Source organism: Bos mutus, chromosome 23 (genome assembly GCF_027580195.1).
Source record: "Bos mutus isolate GX-2022 chromosome 23, NWIPB_WYAK_1.1, whole genome shotgun sequence".
Classification (NCBI taxonomy): domain Eukaryota; kingdom Metazoa; phylum Chordata; class Mammalia; order Artiodactyla; family Bovidae; genus Bos; species Bos mutus.
In genome coordinates, this window is record NC_091639.1 from 1,665,405 (window position 1) to 1,683,107 (window position 17,703).

The 17,703-nt window shown below is 52.7% G+C and overlaps 1 protein-coding gene across 1 annotated transcript; it reads left to right on the forward strand.

The window, feature by feature from the left end:
• Nucleotides 1-2,014: 2,014 nt before the first annotated feature.
• On the forward strand, nucleotides 2,015-10,152 carry LOC102275112 (serpin B6-like). The gene is made up of 6 exons (XM_070360920.1): nucleotides 2,015-2,187; nucleotides 3,932-4,081; nucleotides 6,784-6,901; nucleotides 7,862-8,004; nucleotides 9,308-9,463; nucleotides 9,650-10,152. Exons 1-6 carry the CDS (start codon nucleotides 2,023-2,025, stop codon nucleotides 10,049-10,051), a joined length of 1,134 nt encoding a protein of 377 aa, XP_070217021.1. The 5' UTR covers nucleotides 2,015-2,022; the 3' UTR covers nucleotides 10,052-10,152.
• The last annotated feature ends 7,551 nt before the right edge of the window (nucleotides 10,153-17,703 follow it).

The window sequence follows — 17,703 nt, forward strand, 5'->3', positions numbered from 1 at the left end:
TTTCTGTATTAGTGTTAAGGTATTGGATATTAAGGCCTGCCAGGTGGCTCAGTGGAAAGAATCCTTCTGCAATGCAGGAGCCTCGGGTTCAGCCCTGGGTCGGAAAGATCCCCTGGAGAAGGAAATGGCAACCCACTCCAGTATTCTTGCCTGGAAAATCCATGGACAGAGGGGCCAGGTAGGCTGTAGTCCATGGAGTCACAAAAGAATCAGACATGACTTAGCTGCTAAGCAAGAAATTAGATATTAAAGATGGAAGAGAATATGTGTGGGGGGAGTATTTCTTCTCCTCTAGTTTCTTCCTGACTGGTCTAGTAATTAAATTGACCTAAGACAAATCATGGCACCCCACTCCAGTACCCTTGCCTGGAAAATCCCATGGATGGAGGAGCCTGGTGGGCTGCAGTCCATGGGGTCGCTAAGAGTCGGACACGAATGAGCGACTTCACCTTCACTTTTCACTTTCATGCATTGGAGAAGGAAATGGCAACCCACTCCAGTATTCTTGCCTGGAAAATCCATGGACAGAGGGGCCAGATAGGCTGTAGTCCATGGAGTCACAAAAGAGTCGGACACAACTTAGCTACTAAGCAAGAAATTGGATATTAAAGATGGAAAAGAATGTGTGTGAGGGGGGTGTTTCCTCTCCTCTACGTTCTTCCTGGCTGGTCTAGTAATTAAATTGACCTAAGACAAATCAATAGCAAAAAACCAACCCCACTGAATTTTGTAGGATCCTTGAAGATACAATTCTCAAGAAGTGACAAGGCAGGCAGCTTTGTGTGTGTGTGAAGATTTGACAGAACAAGGGGTTTTTGCCTGGGGAGCAAGTTCGTGAAGTAACAGGGTTTGCTGGTTCCTTGTACAGCCTTTTCAGCCTTTCGTTTCCCTCTTTGGCCATAAAGATGTCTCTCTACCTCCTGGTACAGGAGGGTATTTCCACATGGAGATTTATTTTCAGCTTTCAGGGTGAGCAGAAGAAGAGCAGAGCATGCTTTTTGCACCAGCTGTTTCTCAAGTCTCTTTACTTCAGAGCAATCAGTGTGCTGCCGTGGAGTGTTTTGGGGTGAGCTGCCCTGCACGCCATCAGGAGCACAGATTACCTGGTGCGTCCCCGTCCTCATTCAGGGAGCAGAAATCAGGGAGCTGACGCAGGGTCCGGAGCGGGGCTGCCAGCCTGCACGCCCTGCAGCTTCGCGCCCTTTCCTCAGGCTTACCTGCTTGTTTCTCCCACGTCGGTATCTAGGACTGACGCTGCTTTCTGTTGAAGAACTGGGGATCTCTCAGCTGTCATCCCTTCCCACCAGGCAGAGAGGCCCTGAACCATTGCGCACCCCCGCCCCTCCCCACAGTGTCCTGTTCTGGACCGAACGCCCTCCGTGGCGGGGCTGTCAACCTCCGAGGCCGGGCCCTGGAGGTGGACGTGGGCGCGTCCTGAGCCCTTGTCCCGAGCGGGGTGACAGGGCTGGGGCCTGGGGCGGCAAGGGCTCGGAACGGGGCCCTGGATTCGGACTTTGGCACAGGCAGAGGTCCCAGAGGAGGAGACCTGGGCGTCAGGGGGGCTTGTCTTTGAGGCTTTTGTGTTCTTGGTACGGGGTTTTCTTGTCCTTTATCTCAAGGCTTCAGATCATGCTCAGTGGGGTCTTTCTCTCTCTTTACAAAACATTCAACTTGTGTAATTGTGTTTGGATTGATCATTTTGAGTGATTCTTGGTATAAAATCATACCTAGAGGCCCCAAACACAATAGAAATGAGAACAAAAGCCAATAGCTCCCTCCCACCCTCCCAGGCCCAGCACCCTCTCTGTGTCAGCAGCGTGTCTCAGCCATGTTCACGTGTCAGAAGCCCACAGGAGGGTCTGAGTGCCCCCCGAGGAAACTGAGTTTTGTGCGTGTAGCTGTTTGCTCGTCCAAGCAGAGCGTCAGTGCTAACAACAGTTAAGAGCAGAGTGAGATGCTGTCGACTTGTAGCCTGAATTTGTGTGACACTGATTTTAAATCCATCCTTTCAGCCTCGCCACCATGGATGCGCTGTCAGAAGCAAATGGCACCTTTGCCTTGACCCTTCTGAAAAAGCTGGGTGAGGGCAACTCGAAAAATGTGCTTATCGCACCCCTAAGCATCTCCTCTGCCCTGGCCATGGTCCTCCTGGGGGCCAGGGGCAACACCGCAGCCCAGATGTGCCAGGTACGTTCGGGAAGCCGCTTCTGGGCGGCAGCTGAAGCTCTTTCTTTGGCCCGTGAGCTGGTGTACATGATTGAATCCCAAAGGCCTTGCTCGACAGACAGGCCTACTCCCCCGTCTGCCCCGTCCCTGGGCGTCCCCTCAGCGTCTCTCTGGCTGGTGGTCTGGGGCTCCTGACCGCGCAGCACCCGATTCCAGCAGGACAGGCTTGAACGAGCAAGCGTCATCGAGCCTCTGCTCGGACCCGCTGCCCAAGGCCCTGCTGGCCGAGGCCCGTCCTGCCGAGACGCCCAGAGCCGGCCCCGGGCAGGCTGCACAGGGTGTGGACGCCAGCTCCTGGGCTGCAGTGGCCTCGGGGCGCTGACCTCTGGCCCCCTGGGGGTCACAGCCTTCCCGCACGTGGGGTGCCCTTACCGTTCCCAATTGCCTGGGGTCCGAGGGTCTCCAGGTTTAACAGAGTCCTGATCCCGCCCTTGAGCCTGGGCCTTGAGTTTGACCTTTGCCCTAAGGCCATCACTTTCAGGGTCCTGTGCCAGCTGGAGAGGCTGGGAGTGAGAAACATTGGCACCCTCCACCCAGCAAGTGTTAGGGCGCAAATATGCGGGTGCTCGTGCTCAGTCATCTCTGACTCTCTGCTTCCCCGTGGACTGTAGCCCTCCAGGCTCCTCTGTCCATGGGGTTCTCCAGAAAGAACACTGGTGTGGGTTGCCATGTCCTCCTCCAGGGGATCTTCCCGACCCAGGGATCGAACCCACGAGTCTTGAGTCTCCTGCACTGGCAGCTGGATCCTTTACCACTGTGCCGCCTGGGAGACGCGTGTGTTCCCTTTAAGTTCTGCTGAAAAGGGAGCAGTCCCCTCTTGAGCTCGGCACTGTCTCCGCTCCCACTCTCCCAACTCTGAAGGGGCCGCCCTCTCTCTGGGCACCTCCTGTGCAGATTCCGATTTTAGGGGGAGGCCCAGCCTTCCCGCCCTGCATGGGGGTCTCTCCAGGGCTCCTGCCTGAGCTCCTCTCCTCCAGCAGTGGTGCCCCCCGGCCCTCCGGCCTCGGCTGGTCACTGGGTGCAAAGCCCTTGCCCAGGCTTTAGGTTCGTGTTACAGCGGAACCGGGCCGAATGTCTGTCTGGACCTTCTCTTGGTGGCTCCCAAACAAACCTCCCATGACCCAGAATGACCGGGACCGTGCCTGGCACTCTGTGGCCTGGCCGCATGGTGCCCGCTGGGCTCCTCATGGTCCAGGAGCGGCCCCGATCCCGCGAGGTGCTCTCCTCCGTGTGTCTGCTCTGCCGTGTTGTCACAAGGCCCCAGCAGGATGGCTGGGCATTTCTGCGCCCTGGCAACAGGGGGCAAGACACGAACGTGGGGGTGCCAGGCCTTTACGAAAGCCCAGGCCCGGAAGAGCCACTTCTGTGTCCCCCTGGTCGGAGCCCGTCCCAAGGCCAGTCCAGACCCAAAGATGTGGCCTGTTGTGCAGAGACAGGAGGCCTGTCCACGGCCCTGTCTGCAGGCAGACCGTGAGCACAGGGCCCTAGGCTCTCAAGGGGCATTTCTGCGCCCGCTGTCGCTGCCTGAGCCCCTGCGGGAGGCAGGCTGGGGGACTTCCCAGAGCCACTGTGCCTTTATTTGGGTGAGTCTTGTTTTAAGCTGCGGTGAGGATCAGTGTGGTGCTTAGGCTGACTTTAGTGTTGTGTCCATTTCCTGTAGTCAGGGCTTACTGCAGTGGTGGGTTTTATCTGTTTTTGATTTCAGACGCTTTCTCTAAACAAGAGCAGTGGGGGAGGTGAAGATATCCACCAGGATTTCCAGAACCTTCTCAGCGAAGTTAATAGGACGGACACACAGTACTTGCTCAGAACTGCCAACAGGCTTTTTGGACAGAAGCCCTACGATTTCCTCTCGGTAAGTCATACTCCTGATTGCCCGAAGCAGATAGAGACCGAGGTCATGTGGAGACGGGAGGCGGGCCTTGTGGTGCAGACAGGCCTTGTGGGCTGAGACCCACATGGAGGGCGGGGTGTGGGACCCCAGTCACGACCTCACGCTTCCGGGAACCGTTCAGTCATTGCCTGTAAGAGGAGCCCTGTAACAGCCTTGTTCACATATTCATGAAGCTTCAGTGAGATGATTGTCAGAGAACTAACACGGATCATACCACAGTTGCAGAGGAGTTGGCCCAAACAGGGAAGTGATCGAATAGAATATTTCTGATGTTGTTTTTCACGTGTTGGAAGTATTTTGTGCGTTGTGAGACTTGCTCAATTCTTTTATACATGTAAACATTTTGATTATCTTTTCCTATGCAGAAATTTTTTTAAATTTTTGTGTTTTTTACTCTGGTTCTATTTAATCACACTGCTTTCCTGATTTTTAAATTTTTTTCATACACACCTCAAGCAATCTGTGAGTGTGTTCTTATTATATAAAATGCAGACAAAGCCAGAGTGCTCCCACACTCTCTTCCACATCGCCCCCACCCCCAGTCTGAGGGCTTGTCCCCTGTACCTAGAGAAAGGCTTTGCATCTCACTACCTGTGTGGCTGCTGTTCAGTCGCTGAGCCGTGTCCGACTCTTTCTGACCCCGTGGGCTGCAGCAGCCCAGGCTCCTCTGTCCTCTACTGCGTCCCAGAGTTTGCTCAGAGTCACGTCCATTGAATCGGTGATGCATCCAACCCCTCGTCCTCTGTCCCCCCTTCTCCTTTGCCTTCGATGTCTCCCAGCATCAGGGTCTTTTCCGATGGGTCGGCTCTTCGTATCTGGTGGCCACAGTGATGGGGCTTCAGCCTCGGCAGCAGCGTGTGTCCACCTCACCCTTCCTCACGGTGGCGGGCGGCGTGCTCAGTGGTGGCTGTACCAAGACACAGCCGCCAGCCCCGGGTGGGCGTGGGGTGGGGCCCAGCCTGGGCCGAGCCGGCAGGGACCCTGTGTGTGTGGTTCTGTCCTGTGTGTGTGTGCTACTCCAGATGGACTTTAGAGGGAAGGGACAGAGGGAGGCTCTCAGATCTCGGTGAATTCTGCCTCATTCCCACTCCGACGGCTGCAGCCCTTCCTGTCGTCCTCAGGAAGGGTAGCGGGGTGGGCGCGTCCACCCTCCCCTCAGTGCTGCAGGTGATCAGCCTTTAACATTCTGATTGCTCACGAGACTGAGCAGCTTTTCATGGTGATCAAACATTTGTATCTTTTCTGAAAATTGCCTATTATATGCCCTATGTGTATTTTACTTTTGGGCTTTATGTCTTTTTTTTTTTTTTAATGAGTTAATCATGTGTTAGGATAGCGATCCTATTCTGTTATATGATTTTTTACATTATTTTTCACACTTGTTTCAGACTCTAAATTAACTGTTTTAAAACAGGTGGTGTAAAGTGAACAAAGTCACCATGAGGTCAAATATTTGTAAGGTTTGTACAGCTTGGTGGGAACTTTTTTTTACAACCTGGTTTACTTGTTTTTATCAGTCTTAGCTACATGCAAGTTTATTGTCATCTTTGAGCCTTAGATGTACAAAAAAGCAAAATTTTCAATAAACACAAAAAATTGGCTAATTTTCCTTAACTTCCTTTTTTTGCTGGCGGATATTTGAAGAACAGCATTGATATTTAAAATGTTATTTTGATATGGAACATAAAATCAAAAGATGAGAAATATTTGTCAGTTATTTCACAGTGATCGAGTATTCCACGAATCCAATACCAATGGTAGTGTATAATTAGATATTGCTTTAGTTTGGTTTTTGACTGGTCATTACTTACTAAATAGTATTTTAAGAAGCAGGCACTTGTTTTCAGATGTGTTTAAAAGCTGTTGAAATCACCAAGGGTATGATGAGGTAATGACTTGTAGGTGACCACTTTGCTTCCAGACTATTTTCTTAGACTGGGAGACTGACATCTTTTCCAAAAGCCCCAATTAAGAAGTGGAGCAGTAGGTTGGCAGAGCCTGAATGATGTGAGGGTTCTATGAAATGAGGCACCTGGACCACAAGATACAGGGTCCACAGTGTGCGGAGAACTCAGCCACGTGACATCGGCAGAGCCAATTCTCCTGGTCCTCAGAGCACCTCTGAGACGTAGCTACTGCTGCGTCCTTGCTTCCAGGGGGCGAGGAAGCCAGAGAGACGCTGCACCTTTCCAGGGTCACGCGGCAGTGACGCCCGGAACGTGTGCTGGCGGCAGCGTTGCCGCATCGCCTCTCTTGAACGGCTGTGTTGTTGTTGTTTAGTCGCTAAGTCGTGTCTGACTCCTTGCGATCCCGTGGATTAGGCTCTTCTGTGCGTGGGAATGTCCAGGCAAGAATACTGCAGTGTGTTGCCACTTCCTTCTCCAGGGGATCTTCCCCACACAGAGATCAAACCCTCGTCTCCAACACTGGCAGGTGGATTCATTACCACTGTGCCACCTGGGAAGCCTGTGATTTTACTCAGTTATTTATTCAATGTAGCTGAAAACTGAGAAACCAGATTGAAGGTTAATTCTGCGCATTAGTTTGTACATTACACAAGTAACCGTCAAATGATCAGTGTTGAGGTCGGCGCGGTGAAGAAGTAAGCTCTTGGCGTTGTCTGCTTCTGTAGCCATGTGATTCTGTCATCCCGTCTCTCCTAGTCTTTCAAAGATTCCTGCCGCATATTCTACCAAGCAGAGATGGAAGAGCTGGGCTTTGTCTGCGCTACGGAGGAGTCCAGGAAGCACATAAACACCTGGGTAGCCGAAAAGACAGAAGGTGAGGACGTGTCACGACTTCTGTTCACACAGTATTTGAATCAGTCTTATTTTCCATCAGTTCCTTCCCAAGACCATCAAATGTAAACAGAAATGGCTTTTTTCTCTAAAGAACTGGAAACTTTCAAATTCACTTCTGAAATATATTCAGTAAGTAATCAATTTCTCTACCTTTTCCCCTCCTCATCAGTATTTGGTGCACCTCTTCCAGAGCAATCGCACTTTGACTTTTGGCTGTTGCAGTTAATGTTCATATAGTCTGCCTTTTCACAAAGGGTGGGAGGAAGACTCTGGATCGGGCTCCACCTCCCTGCCTGTGCAGCAGAGCGCGTGCTCTGCGGGTCGCTGAGCATCATTGCAGGACACTCGGTCAAGCCCTCGTCCACCTGCGCTTCTTCGTTTTTGTGCTCTGCACGCTGGCTTTGGCCTCTCCCCTTCAGGACAGTCCCCTCACGTTGTAGACCGAACATTCCTTTTTCTGTCACTGTGAATTATCCTGCCCTTATTATTTGTTCATTGTATGTGTTTTATGCAACTCATGGTATTTTCTGAGCGGAGACTTTAAGGCTTTTGTTGCTGATTTAGCTTTAGGGGCCAGGCTCCCTGCATGGGTTTCCCTGGTGGCTCAGATGGTAAAGAATCCACCTGCCAATGCAGGAGAGGCGGGTTGGATCCCTGGGTCAGAAAGATCCCCTGGAGAAGGAAATGGCAATCTGCTCCAGTATTCTTGCCTGGGGAACCCCATGGATGCAGGAGCCTGGTGGGCTACAGTCCACGGGGTCACAAAGAGTGGGACCCAACTTAGTGAGTAAACAGACAACTCCCTGTTCGTGGTTGTCTGGGGGACAGGGAACCCTCTGGTCTGTGCACTGACTCCTGCAGGGGACGGACCAGTGACTACTGTGCCCAGCACCTCCACCAGGTAACCCTGTTAGCTAACTGGTTCTTTAAATCTTTGCAGGTAAAATTAGAGACTTGCTCCCTGCAAATTCAGTTAACCCCATGACACGTCTCGTTCTCGTGAGCGCCGTCTACTTCAAAGGAAACTGGGCTAAACCATTTCTCAAAGGGCGCACCATGGAAGGGATATTCAACGTCTGCAAGGTGAACAAGAATGTGTCATAAAGCGAAGGAAGTTCTTGGAAACGGTCCCTGGGGTCCCCTTGGTTTACGGAGCCTGCCAGGAGGCTGACCTCAAGGAACGTGTGCCTCTCATGGCCTTGGCGGCCCAGATGTGGATGCAGGCACACCCGCCTTCCTCGCCCCCTGCTCCTCCTCTGCTGTATCATCAGGGGAGGTCTGTGCGGCCGGTGTTCCGTCTTGTATCACACATCCCACGGGGCAGCTCGCAGGTCTCTGGGCCTCCTCGAACCCCTGAGATCCAGTTCAAACTCCAGACCATGGCTGTAACGCTCTATGGGCCTGGATCCTACCGTCTGTCCCCCTCCCATCAGGAGCTACCTACACAGACGCCTTTCTCTGCAGGGCCGTCCAGAAGCCTCCCTAGCGGTCTCCCCAGCCCAGGTTCCTGGTTCCTGTGTCCCTCCTCTGAGCTCTCACAGAGCCCGTGGCCTCTCACAGTGGCTCTGATCTCCCAGAGCCCCTCGGGCCCATGTGCAGGACCAGGGAGGTTACTTGGAAGTTTTCCTGAGGACCGTGGCTGGGCCGAGAGTGGTGGGGGTAGGAAGCACAAGTCAGATTGTTTTGTATTTTTTTTTTAATAATTGTATCTATTTATTTTGGCTGTGCCGGGTCTTCTTGCTGCAGAGCCTTTCCTGCAGCTGCCGTGGTGGAGGCCCTCTTGGCTCGGTGCTCAGGCCCGTGGGCTTAGAAGCCCCTGGGCTGTGGGGTGTTCCAAGACCAGGGATGGAGCCTGTGTCTCCTGCATTGGAAGGCGGGTTATTTACCCCTGAGCCACCAGGGCAGCCCTGTTGTCTTTAAAACTAGAGCAACATGGTTTGCTCATGGGTCACCTGTGGGGCATGAAGGACAGGGGCCCAGGACTCTCCAGGGTTTGACGGCGGGATGAGTGGTGTCGGCACGAGCAGAGATGGGAAGGTGTAGATGGAGCAGGTGGAGGGGAACACGAGCCGCCAGTGTGGGAGCCGAACTGGAGGCTCCTTTGCGTCCAGATGCAGATGTCAGGTGGGCAGGAGCCGGGGGAGAGGTCCTACTGGGAATGTCCATGTGGAGACTTCCTGGGTCAGCAGGAGAATAGCAGCCTGAGGCCTGAGTGCTGGGAACCAGGGGTGGGAGCTGGAGCTGTGCAGACGAGCTGACGACGCGGAGCTGGGGTGGGTCTGGAAGACACAACAGAGTGTGTGGGTGCAGGTGGACGGCTCTGATGACTCGTCCAGTGTGTCCACGGGTCTTGTTTCAACTTAACGTTTATCCATTTCCTTTATAGAACGTGCAGAAACGTGCGCTAATGATTTACAACTGGTCCACCTTTAAAACGGCCTGCATTGCAGAAATCTGCAGCCAGATTCTGGTGCTTCCTTACGTCGGCCAAGAGCTGAACATGGTCATCCTGCTGCCCTTTGAAAGCACTGACTTGATCACGGTAAGCAGGCGGCTGTGTCCCCGGGGCCCAGGGTCTAATCTGGATCCCTGCCGGGCACTGGGCTCTGGGAACTCGTGTGCAGCTGGCAGGTTGCCCAGGCCCACAGGGCGCGGAGCATGGGTCACAGTGAACGGTCCCCAAGGCAGCACTGCTGCAGACCCTGAGATCACCTACCTTCTCCTCCAGGTCGAGAAGGCCCTGACCTATGAGAAATTTGTCGCGTGGACGATGCCGGACGTGCTGGCCGAGGTGGAGGTGGAGGTGTTCCTGCCCTGCTTCACGCTGGAGGAGAGTTACGACATAGAGTGCGTCCTCCAAGACCTGGGCATGACTGACGCCTTCAACGCGGCCCGTGCCGACTTCAGCGGGATGTCGTGCCAGCCAGGCCTGCACCTGTCCAAGGTCGTGCACAAGTCCTTCTTGGAGGTCACCGAGGAGGGCACGGAGGCCGTGGCCGCCTCAGAGGCCAGGATCAGGCGAAGCCTGGGCGTCGTGCACCATTTCTATGCCAACCGCCCCTTCCTCTTCTTCATCCAGCACGGCAGGACGGGGGCCATCCTGTTCTGCGGCCGCTTCTGCTCGCCGTGACGAGGTGGGGGGGCCCCCCGGTGCCCCTCACCACTGTCCCCGATCTCTGCGAAGAGCTGGGACCCAGGTGACCTTGGCGAGGTCCACAAATAAAGGGCTGATCGAGACCGCCTGTGTGTGTGTCTGTGCGTGTCTGTGTGTCTGTCTGTGTCAGTTTCTGTCTGTGCGTGTGTGTGTGTGTGTGTCTGTGTCTGTGTGTGTCTGTGTGTGTGTGTGTGTGTAGCCCAGCCTGTGCGTCCCCCCGACTCCCTGTTCCCGCTGTCCTGTAGGAGGACCACCCTGGGTCCTCCCTTCCCAGCTCTCCGCTCCTGGGCAGGTCACCGCCACCCTCACCGCCCACCCAGGACCTCTCACCTCTTTCTGAGGCACACTGCGATTGCTTCAGTTCTGAGTCTCAGGGAATTTTACCCCTATCATTTGACTTGCTTCTTAAGTGTCTCTTTAGGTCCAACCTGGTCCTTTCCTCTGTGTCATAAATCCACATTAGGACTGAACAGGGTTTTTAGAGAGAAGCCTCTTGTGAAACTGAAGCTTTCAGTCTGTGCAGTTTTCATAAAATTCCTTGGTCTGGAAAAAACCCTCTGAACGGCCATACTTGAAGTCCCGCTTTTCTGCCATGTGACACGCAGCGTGGTGGGGGTGGGGGGAGATTAGTGAGCCAGAGGAGGGGTCCCGGCCCTCTGACTGGGCTGCCTCTGTGACTCACATCCTTCCTCTCAGCTCCTGGTGCCATTTCGGGGGCTTGACCTCACTGGGGGTGGTGCTGGGTCAGCCTCGGGATCCAGGAATCTCCTGGTTAATCAACGTTCGTTTTTATCCATCAGCCTGATCTGTCTTTCAGTGTTGCCGAGCACTGGGACACCTTCCTGGGCTCGGGGCTCCTCCTCCCGGCAACCTCCTGTTTCGTTACAGAAGCTAAAACACTTGAGGACAGGGCTGCAGGGAGCAGGGGAGCCGACTGCCCAGCACTTTGTGTGCGGAACCCCGGAACCACCGGGCGCCCTTCTCTGGGTCCCGTGTGCTGGGTGCAGGCCCTTCCCAATCTGCCTTGGATTTCAAGGTCCTTCCTCCCACTGTCTTCTCCTCAGTCCCCTCCAGGACACATGTACCTTCCCCCCACCACCACCTCCCGGGACCTCCCAGGTCATTCTCAGAGGACCTGTTCTCTTACATCACCGGGAAGACCCGGCTCTAAAATGCTGTTTCCCTCTGCCTCTGGCTGAAGGGCTTTAACATTTGTACTTAATCGCATCCCCCAGGAACCTCACCGTCCTTTTAGAAATGTGTCCAGACACTGCAGTTGAGGTACGGACACAAAATCAAGTCAAGGAGAATGAGGCTGTCCTAAGGCCGGTCACCTAGTGGGAACCACACCGAATACGGAAGCTCCTCCATAAAGTCCGTCCGGAATGAAGTGTCTGCCGGGGACTTTCTTGGGGAATTTGTGTGTAGCTGCCACCATCTAGTGGACAAGGCGATGGCACCCACTCCAGTACTCTTGCCTGGAATATCTCATGGAGGGAGGAGCCTGGTACGCTGCATTCCATGGGGTCGCTAAGGGTTGGACGTGACTGAGCGACTTCACTTTCACTTTTCACTTTCATGCACTGGAGAAGGAAATGGCAACCCACTCCAGTGTTGTTGCCTGGAGAATGCCAGGGATGGGGAAGCCTGGTGGGCTGCTGTCTATGGGGTCACACAGAGGCAGACACGACTGAAGCAACTTAGCAGCAGCAGCCACCATCTAGATGTTTTCTCATAATATCTAGGAAGTACCTCTGAGCATTTCTGGTGTTCTCATCACCTGCGAGGCACCTCAGGTAGGAGGTCATGTCCTCAGCCAGGTGCCCAGCACCCAGCCCAGTGCCATGACGTGGGAGAGGCTGAGAAATCCCTGCTATTTGAGTTGACGATCTTCATTATGCAAGGATGGAGCACTCATGGAGAAACAAGTTTAGAGAGAGAAAGGTCTTCAAAGTTAAGGAAGAAAAAAGTTTAAAGAAGGATTTTTCAAAGTTATGGAAGAAACAAGTTAGGAGGGAGAAAGGTCTTCAAAGTTAAGGAAAAACCAAGTTTAGAGGGAGAAACGCCTTCAAAGTTTCAGAAACCTTTGCAGAACAGGGCCGTGCTCAGCATTGCTCTTTGTAGGCTGCTGAGAAATGGCATCTGAGTGCCCGCAGGCAGAGCAGCAGGCACGGTCTTTTGCTAACAATACCCGGACAGGACTCACTGGGCTGAGAGTTAGGAGGCCAAGAGGGACTGACCTTGGTGGTGGTGGGTGACCCAGACCTGTTGGGGTGCGCTTGCCAGAACCAACTCTGTTTCTTCTCTAGAGCTGAAAGTCAGATCATGAAATAAAGCCTTTGAAAAACGTGGAAACCTGCTCCCTTCTGGACAGTGTTGGGAAACTTCTGAAATAGCTTCCAGAAGACCTCTTGTAAGTGTTGATTGCACTGACACTATGGTTATACTCACTGCATCCTGGGTCGGGAAGTTCAACGCCCTGTTTTTCTTTTTTTTGTCAGGATCCTTCAGATTCAACCAGACAGGGAAATATTTTTCAGATACAATGCTACGTTCTTAAAAGTAAGCACATAAGGAAAATTTAGTTGGAAAAGATAACATTTCAAAATCTTTTGAGTTTTAACTGATTGTTAGAAGGAGTTCATGCCCCCTATGTATCTCTTTGGGTCTTCTCTGGTGGCTCAGATGGTAAAGAATTGGCCTGCGATGGCAGATACCCAGGTTCGATCCCTAGGTCAGGAAGATCTCATGTAGAAGGGAAAGGCTACCCACTCCAGCATTCTGGCCTGCAGAATTCTAAACATGAACCACACAGTCCATGGGTCGCAGAGTCGGACACGACTGAGTGACTTTCACTCGCACTCTGGCGGGGCCTCAGCTTCTGTCCTCAGCTATGACTCTGACACACAGGCGCAGCTGGGCCGGTGAGTCCCGCATGCGACTCCTGCACCCATGTCCCATATCCTGCTCTGTTCCTACTTGTCTCCTGGACACCTTCACTTCATGCTCCGCAAGCACCATGAGTCCTCTTTGATGGGAGATGCGGGTTTGACCCCTGGGTCAGCAAGCTCCCCTGGAGCAGGAAATGAAAATCCCACGGGTGGATTTTCAGGCCATGGTGGGCGACAGTCCACAGGGTCTCAAGGAGTCCGGCACGACTGACAACTAAGCACAGCAATGCTATGTTACACCCCTGACCCTCCCCTTCCCCGGGAGGCTCTCTTTCACTTAATCACATCACGATGAGTACAGATGCCTGAGTTACACTAGTAACTGGCACCTGCATCTCCACTCCTTTCCTGGCCCCTTGCCCCCAGTCCACCTGGTTCTCACATCCTGTGATGCCCGCCCTCATCAGCTCTGGGCAGCATCCCGTCACTGCTGCACTGCCCAGGCTCAGGCCCGCCTGGCTGTGCCCTGGTCCCCAGAGCCAAGTCCTAGGGGCCCCTGGGGCCTCTCCCCCTGCACCCAGTCCATCCTGAGGGCCGGTGCTAGAGTCAGAAAGGAAACGGGAGGGAAGGAGGGGAGGATATGGATGAATGAAGGAATCACGTTACTCGTCCAGTTTCAGTCTTACAGTGGTTCCCAATGTTCTTGTTCAGTTCCTCAGTCGTGTCTGACTCTTCACAACTCCGTGGTCTGCAGCACGCTAGGCTTCCCTGTCCATCACCATCTCCCGGAGCTTGCTCAAACTCATGTCCATTGAGTTAATGATCAATCCAACCATCTCATCCTCTGTTGTCCCCTTCTCCTCCTGCCTGCAATCTTTCCCAGCATCAGGGTCTTTTCCAATGAGTCAGCTCTTCACATCAGGTGACTAAAGTATTAGAGCTTCAGCTTCAGCCTCAGTCCTTCCAATGAATATTCAGGATTTATTTCCTTCAGGATTATCTGGGTGATTGCCTTGCAGTTCAAGGACTCTCAAGAGTCTTTTCCGACACCACAGCGCCATGACTGACGGATAAAACCCCAATTCTTCAGAACAGCCTCCAGGTTCTTTCCAGTCCAGCCCTGCTCAATCCTTCCAGCCCTGCCTGCCTCACCTTGGGCGCTCCCAGGCCCACACCCTCTGCCCGGGCCTGAGTGTACCTCCTGGGAGCGGGAGCCCTTTCCCACCAGTGACTCCGCCTGGTTGTTCCTCCTCCAGCCGCCCCTGGACCTCACCCCTCCCTCGGGCCCAGCTCCTCTGTCACCCCGGGAGCCCAGCCCATTCCCCACCGCATCACCAGCTCCGACCTTCTGACCCCATCGGGCCCGTTACGCTGCACAGAGACACAACTCTTTGCTGTCCCTCTGAACCCACAGAAGAGGAAGAGCGTGTTTGATCAGTTCTATCCCTCGCCTCCTTTGTGACCTGATAGAGTCCTCCATACAATCAGCTTCCAACCCATAGAGCTTGTGGGTTCCAGCTCTGCTACCTAGGTGGGCTTCCGGGGTAGGAAGATGCTGTTGCTCCCTGTGCAGGTCTAACTGTCGCCCCGCCCTCCGGCATGGCCCGGTCCGCCCCGCCCCACCACGCCCGCCACTGCATCCCCCTCCCGCCCCGCCCCGCCCTTCCCACCCCGCTCCTCCTGCTCTGCCCCGATCTCAGGTCATCCCGCCCGGCCCCACTCCTCCAGCCCAGGTATTTGGGCCCCAGCGCCTCCATCCCTGCCCAGCCTGCTCCTACCGTGCTCGGTACGTGTGGGGTGGTTGGGCGGTGGCACCGGCCTGCCCGAGGCAGAAGGCGGGCAGATCGGGCGAGGGCTGGCACCGGGCTGGGTTTCCTTTCGGACCAGGTGGAGCGGCGGACGTCACGACGCTGTGAGTGTGGATCCTGGCCCCTGCGCTCTCTTGGGGTCCTGTGAAATGTGTATGCTTCTTACTGGCATGTGCATTGAATGGAGAAGAGCTGTCCCTTAATGGGGATCTTCCCCACCCATGGCTCGAACCTGGAGCTCCTGCACTGCAGGAGGATTCTTTACCATCTGAGCCACCAGGGAAGTCCAACTTCATTATCTATCTAAGCTAATTGAAATATCTCATCTCATCTGAAATATCTCATTAACAGTCTCACCAAGTCGTGAGACTGTTAATAAGCAGGCGGATTCCTTACCAGCTGAACCAAGGGAAGCCCAAGAATACTGAAGTGGGTAGCCTATCCCTTCTCCAGCACAGCTTTCCGACCCAGGGATCAAAGTGGGGTCTCCTACATTGCAGGCAGATTCTCTACCAACTGAGCAACTAGGGAAGTCCATGGGACTATCTTATCTTTGTTATATCTTCGTATACCTTCCCTAAAGGTGATAATGAGCTTTCCTGATAGCTCAGTTGGTAAAGAATCTGCCTGCGATGCAAGAGACCCTGGTTCGATTCCTGGGTCTGTAAGATCCCTTGGAGAATGGATAGACTACCCACTCCAGGATTCTTGGGCCTCCTTGTGGCTCAGCTGGTAAAGAATCCGCCTGCAATGTGGCAGACCTGGGTTCGATCCCTCGGTTGGAAAGATCCCCTGGAGAAGGGAAAGGCTACCCACTCCAGTATTCTGGCCTGGAGAATTCCATGGACTGTATAGTCCATGGGGTCGAAAGAGTCGGACATGACTGAGCGACATTCACCTTCACTTTCACGAATACCTTTCTTTGCACTTGACTTGAGCACAGCTGCAGAAATGCATTTCATAGCACTTTGAAGTGTATTTGAGGCTTTCCCGGTGGCTCAGTGTGAAAGAATCCACCTGCCAGTGCAGGAAACTCAGGTTTGATCTCTGGGTCCAGAAGATCCCCTGGAGGAGGCAACCCACTCCAGTATTCCTGCCTGAAGAATCCCATGGACAGAGGAGCCTGGCGGGCTGTAGCCCACGGGGTCATCAAAGAGTCGGACACGACTTAGTGACTGAACAGCAACAGCAATCCTTAATTACACTGGAAATACTGGGGCAGCACTTTATAGCGTCACTTGCACAGGGTGAGAAGAATCCCCGTCTTACTTTGTCAGTATTAGAAACGAATGGTTCTTGAACTGTTCATGTTTCTATTTGAAAAAGGATGTTTTGGTTTGCTCTCCACCCCTCTCTCTCTCTATGTCTTTTTGGGGAGTGGGGGGCGCTGCCATAATGATGAAGGCTGGACTGCAGAGTCATGAAAGGTTGTTTTTGAATCACACGAAGACACTGGGATTCTTGGCCCCCGGAGGAGAAGAATTCAATCTGGGGCCAGAGGCGAGGCCTGATCGCTCAGAGCTTTTGTGTAACAGTTTTATTAAAGTATAAAGGAGATAGAGAAAGCTTCTGACATAGGCATCAGAAGGGGGCAGAAAGAGTACCCCCTTGGTAGTGTTAGCAATGAAGTTATATACTCTCCAATGAATCCAAAGAATGTCTGGAGGTTGTAAAGACCTCACCAGACCTACTCCCATAATTTACATTTTAAGATAACAGAATTAGCCAGAAAGTTTAATCCAGAGACTATCCTCAGGCAGGATACATTATTGTTATATAATCCTAAGGACTGTAGAGAAGGAAAAAGGTTTGTCCTTTCTTCCTCCTTGAGAATTCCAGACCCCTCTCTCCTTGGGGACCCCTAGACTCCTTATCAACCTGCCTAGGAAATAACTCTCTCAGTCATGACCTGGTGCTCAGCTCTCACTCTGCTCTTTGGAGCCCAGCAGAGCTAGGCTGCTTTTTATTTATTTATTTTTTAAATTTTATTTTATTTTTAAACTTTACAATATTGTATTAGTTTTGCCAAATATCGAAATGAATCCGCCACAGGTATACCCGCATTCCCCATCCTGAACCCTCCTCCCTCCTCCCTCCCCTCCCCTCCCTCTGGGTCGTCCCAGTGCACCAGCCCCAAGCATCTAGTACCGTGCATCAAACCTGGACTGGCGACTCGTTTCATACATGATATTATACATGTTTCAATGCTATTCTCCCAAATCTCCCCACCCTCTCCCTCTCCCACAGAGTCCATAAGACTGATCTATACATCGGTGTCTCTTTTGCAGTCTTGTACACAGGGTTATTGTTACCATCTTTCTAAATTCCATATATATGCGTTAGTATACTGTACTGGTGTTTTTCTTTCTGGCTTACTTCACTCTGTATAATAGGTTCCAGTTTCATCCATCTCATTAGAACTGGTTCAAATGTATTCTTTTTAATGGCTGAGTAATACTCCATTGTGTATATGTACCACAGCTTTCTTATCCATTCGTCTGCTGATGGACATCTAGGTTGCTTCCATGTCCTGGCTATTATAAACAGTGCTGCGATGAACACTGGGGTACAGGCATCTCTTTCAATTCTGGTTTCCTCAGTGTGTATGCCCAGCAGTGGGATTGCTGGATCATAAGGCAGTTCTATTTCCAGTTTTTTAAGGAATCTCCACACTGTTCTCCATAGTGGCTGTACTAGTTTGCATTCCCACCAACAGTTGAAGAGGGTTCCCTTTTCTCCACACCATCTCCAGCATTTATTGCTTGTAGACTTTTGGATCGCAGCCATTCTGACTGGCGTGAAATGGTACCTCATAGTGGTTTTGATTTGCATTTCTCTGATAATGAGTGATGTTGAGCATCTTTTCATGTGTTTGTTAGCCATCTGTATGTCTTCTTTGGAGAAATGTCTATTTAGTTCTTTGGCCCAT

Bases quoted from the DNA above. Each gene is read 5' to 3' on its own strand.
- LOC102275112 (XM_070360920.1), top strand. From the start codon at position 2,023: ATGGATGCGCTGTCAGAAGCAAATGGCACCTTTGCCTTGACCCTTCTG. The intron at 6,902-7,861 runs GTGAGGACGTGT...AAATCTTTGCAG, and splicing joins GGTAGCCGAAAAGACAGAAG to GTAAAATTAGAGACTTGCTC. The intron at 9,464-9,649 runs GTAAGCAGGCGG...CTTCTCCTCCAG, and splicing joins AAAGCACTGACTTGATCACG to GTCGAGAAGGCCCTGACCTA.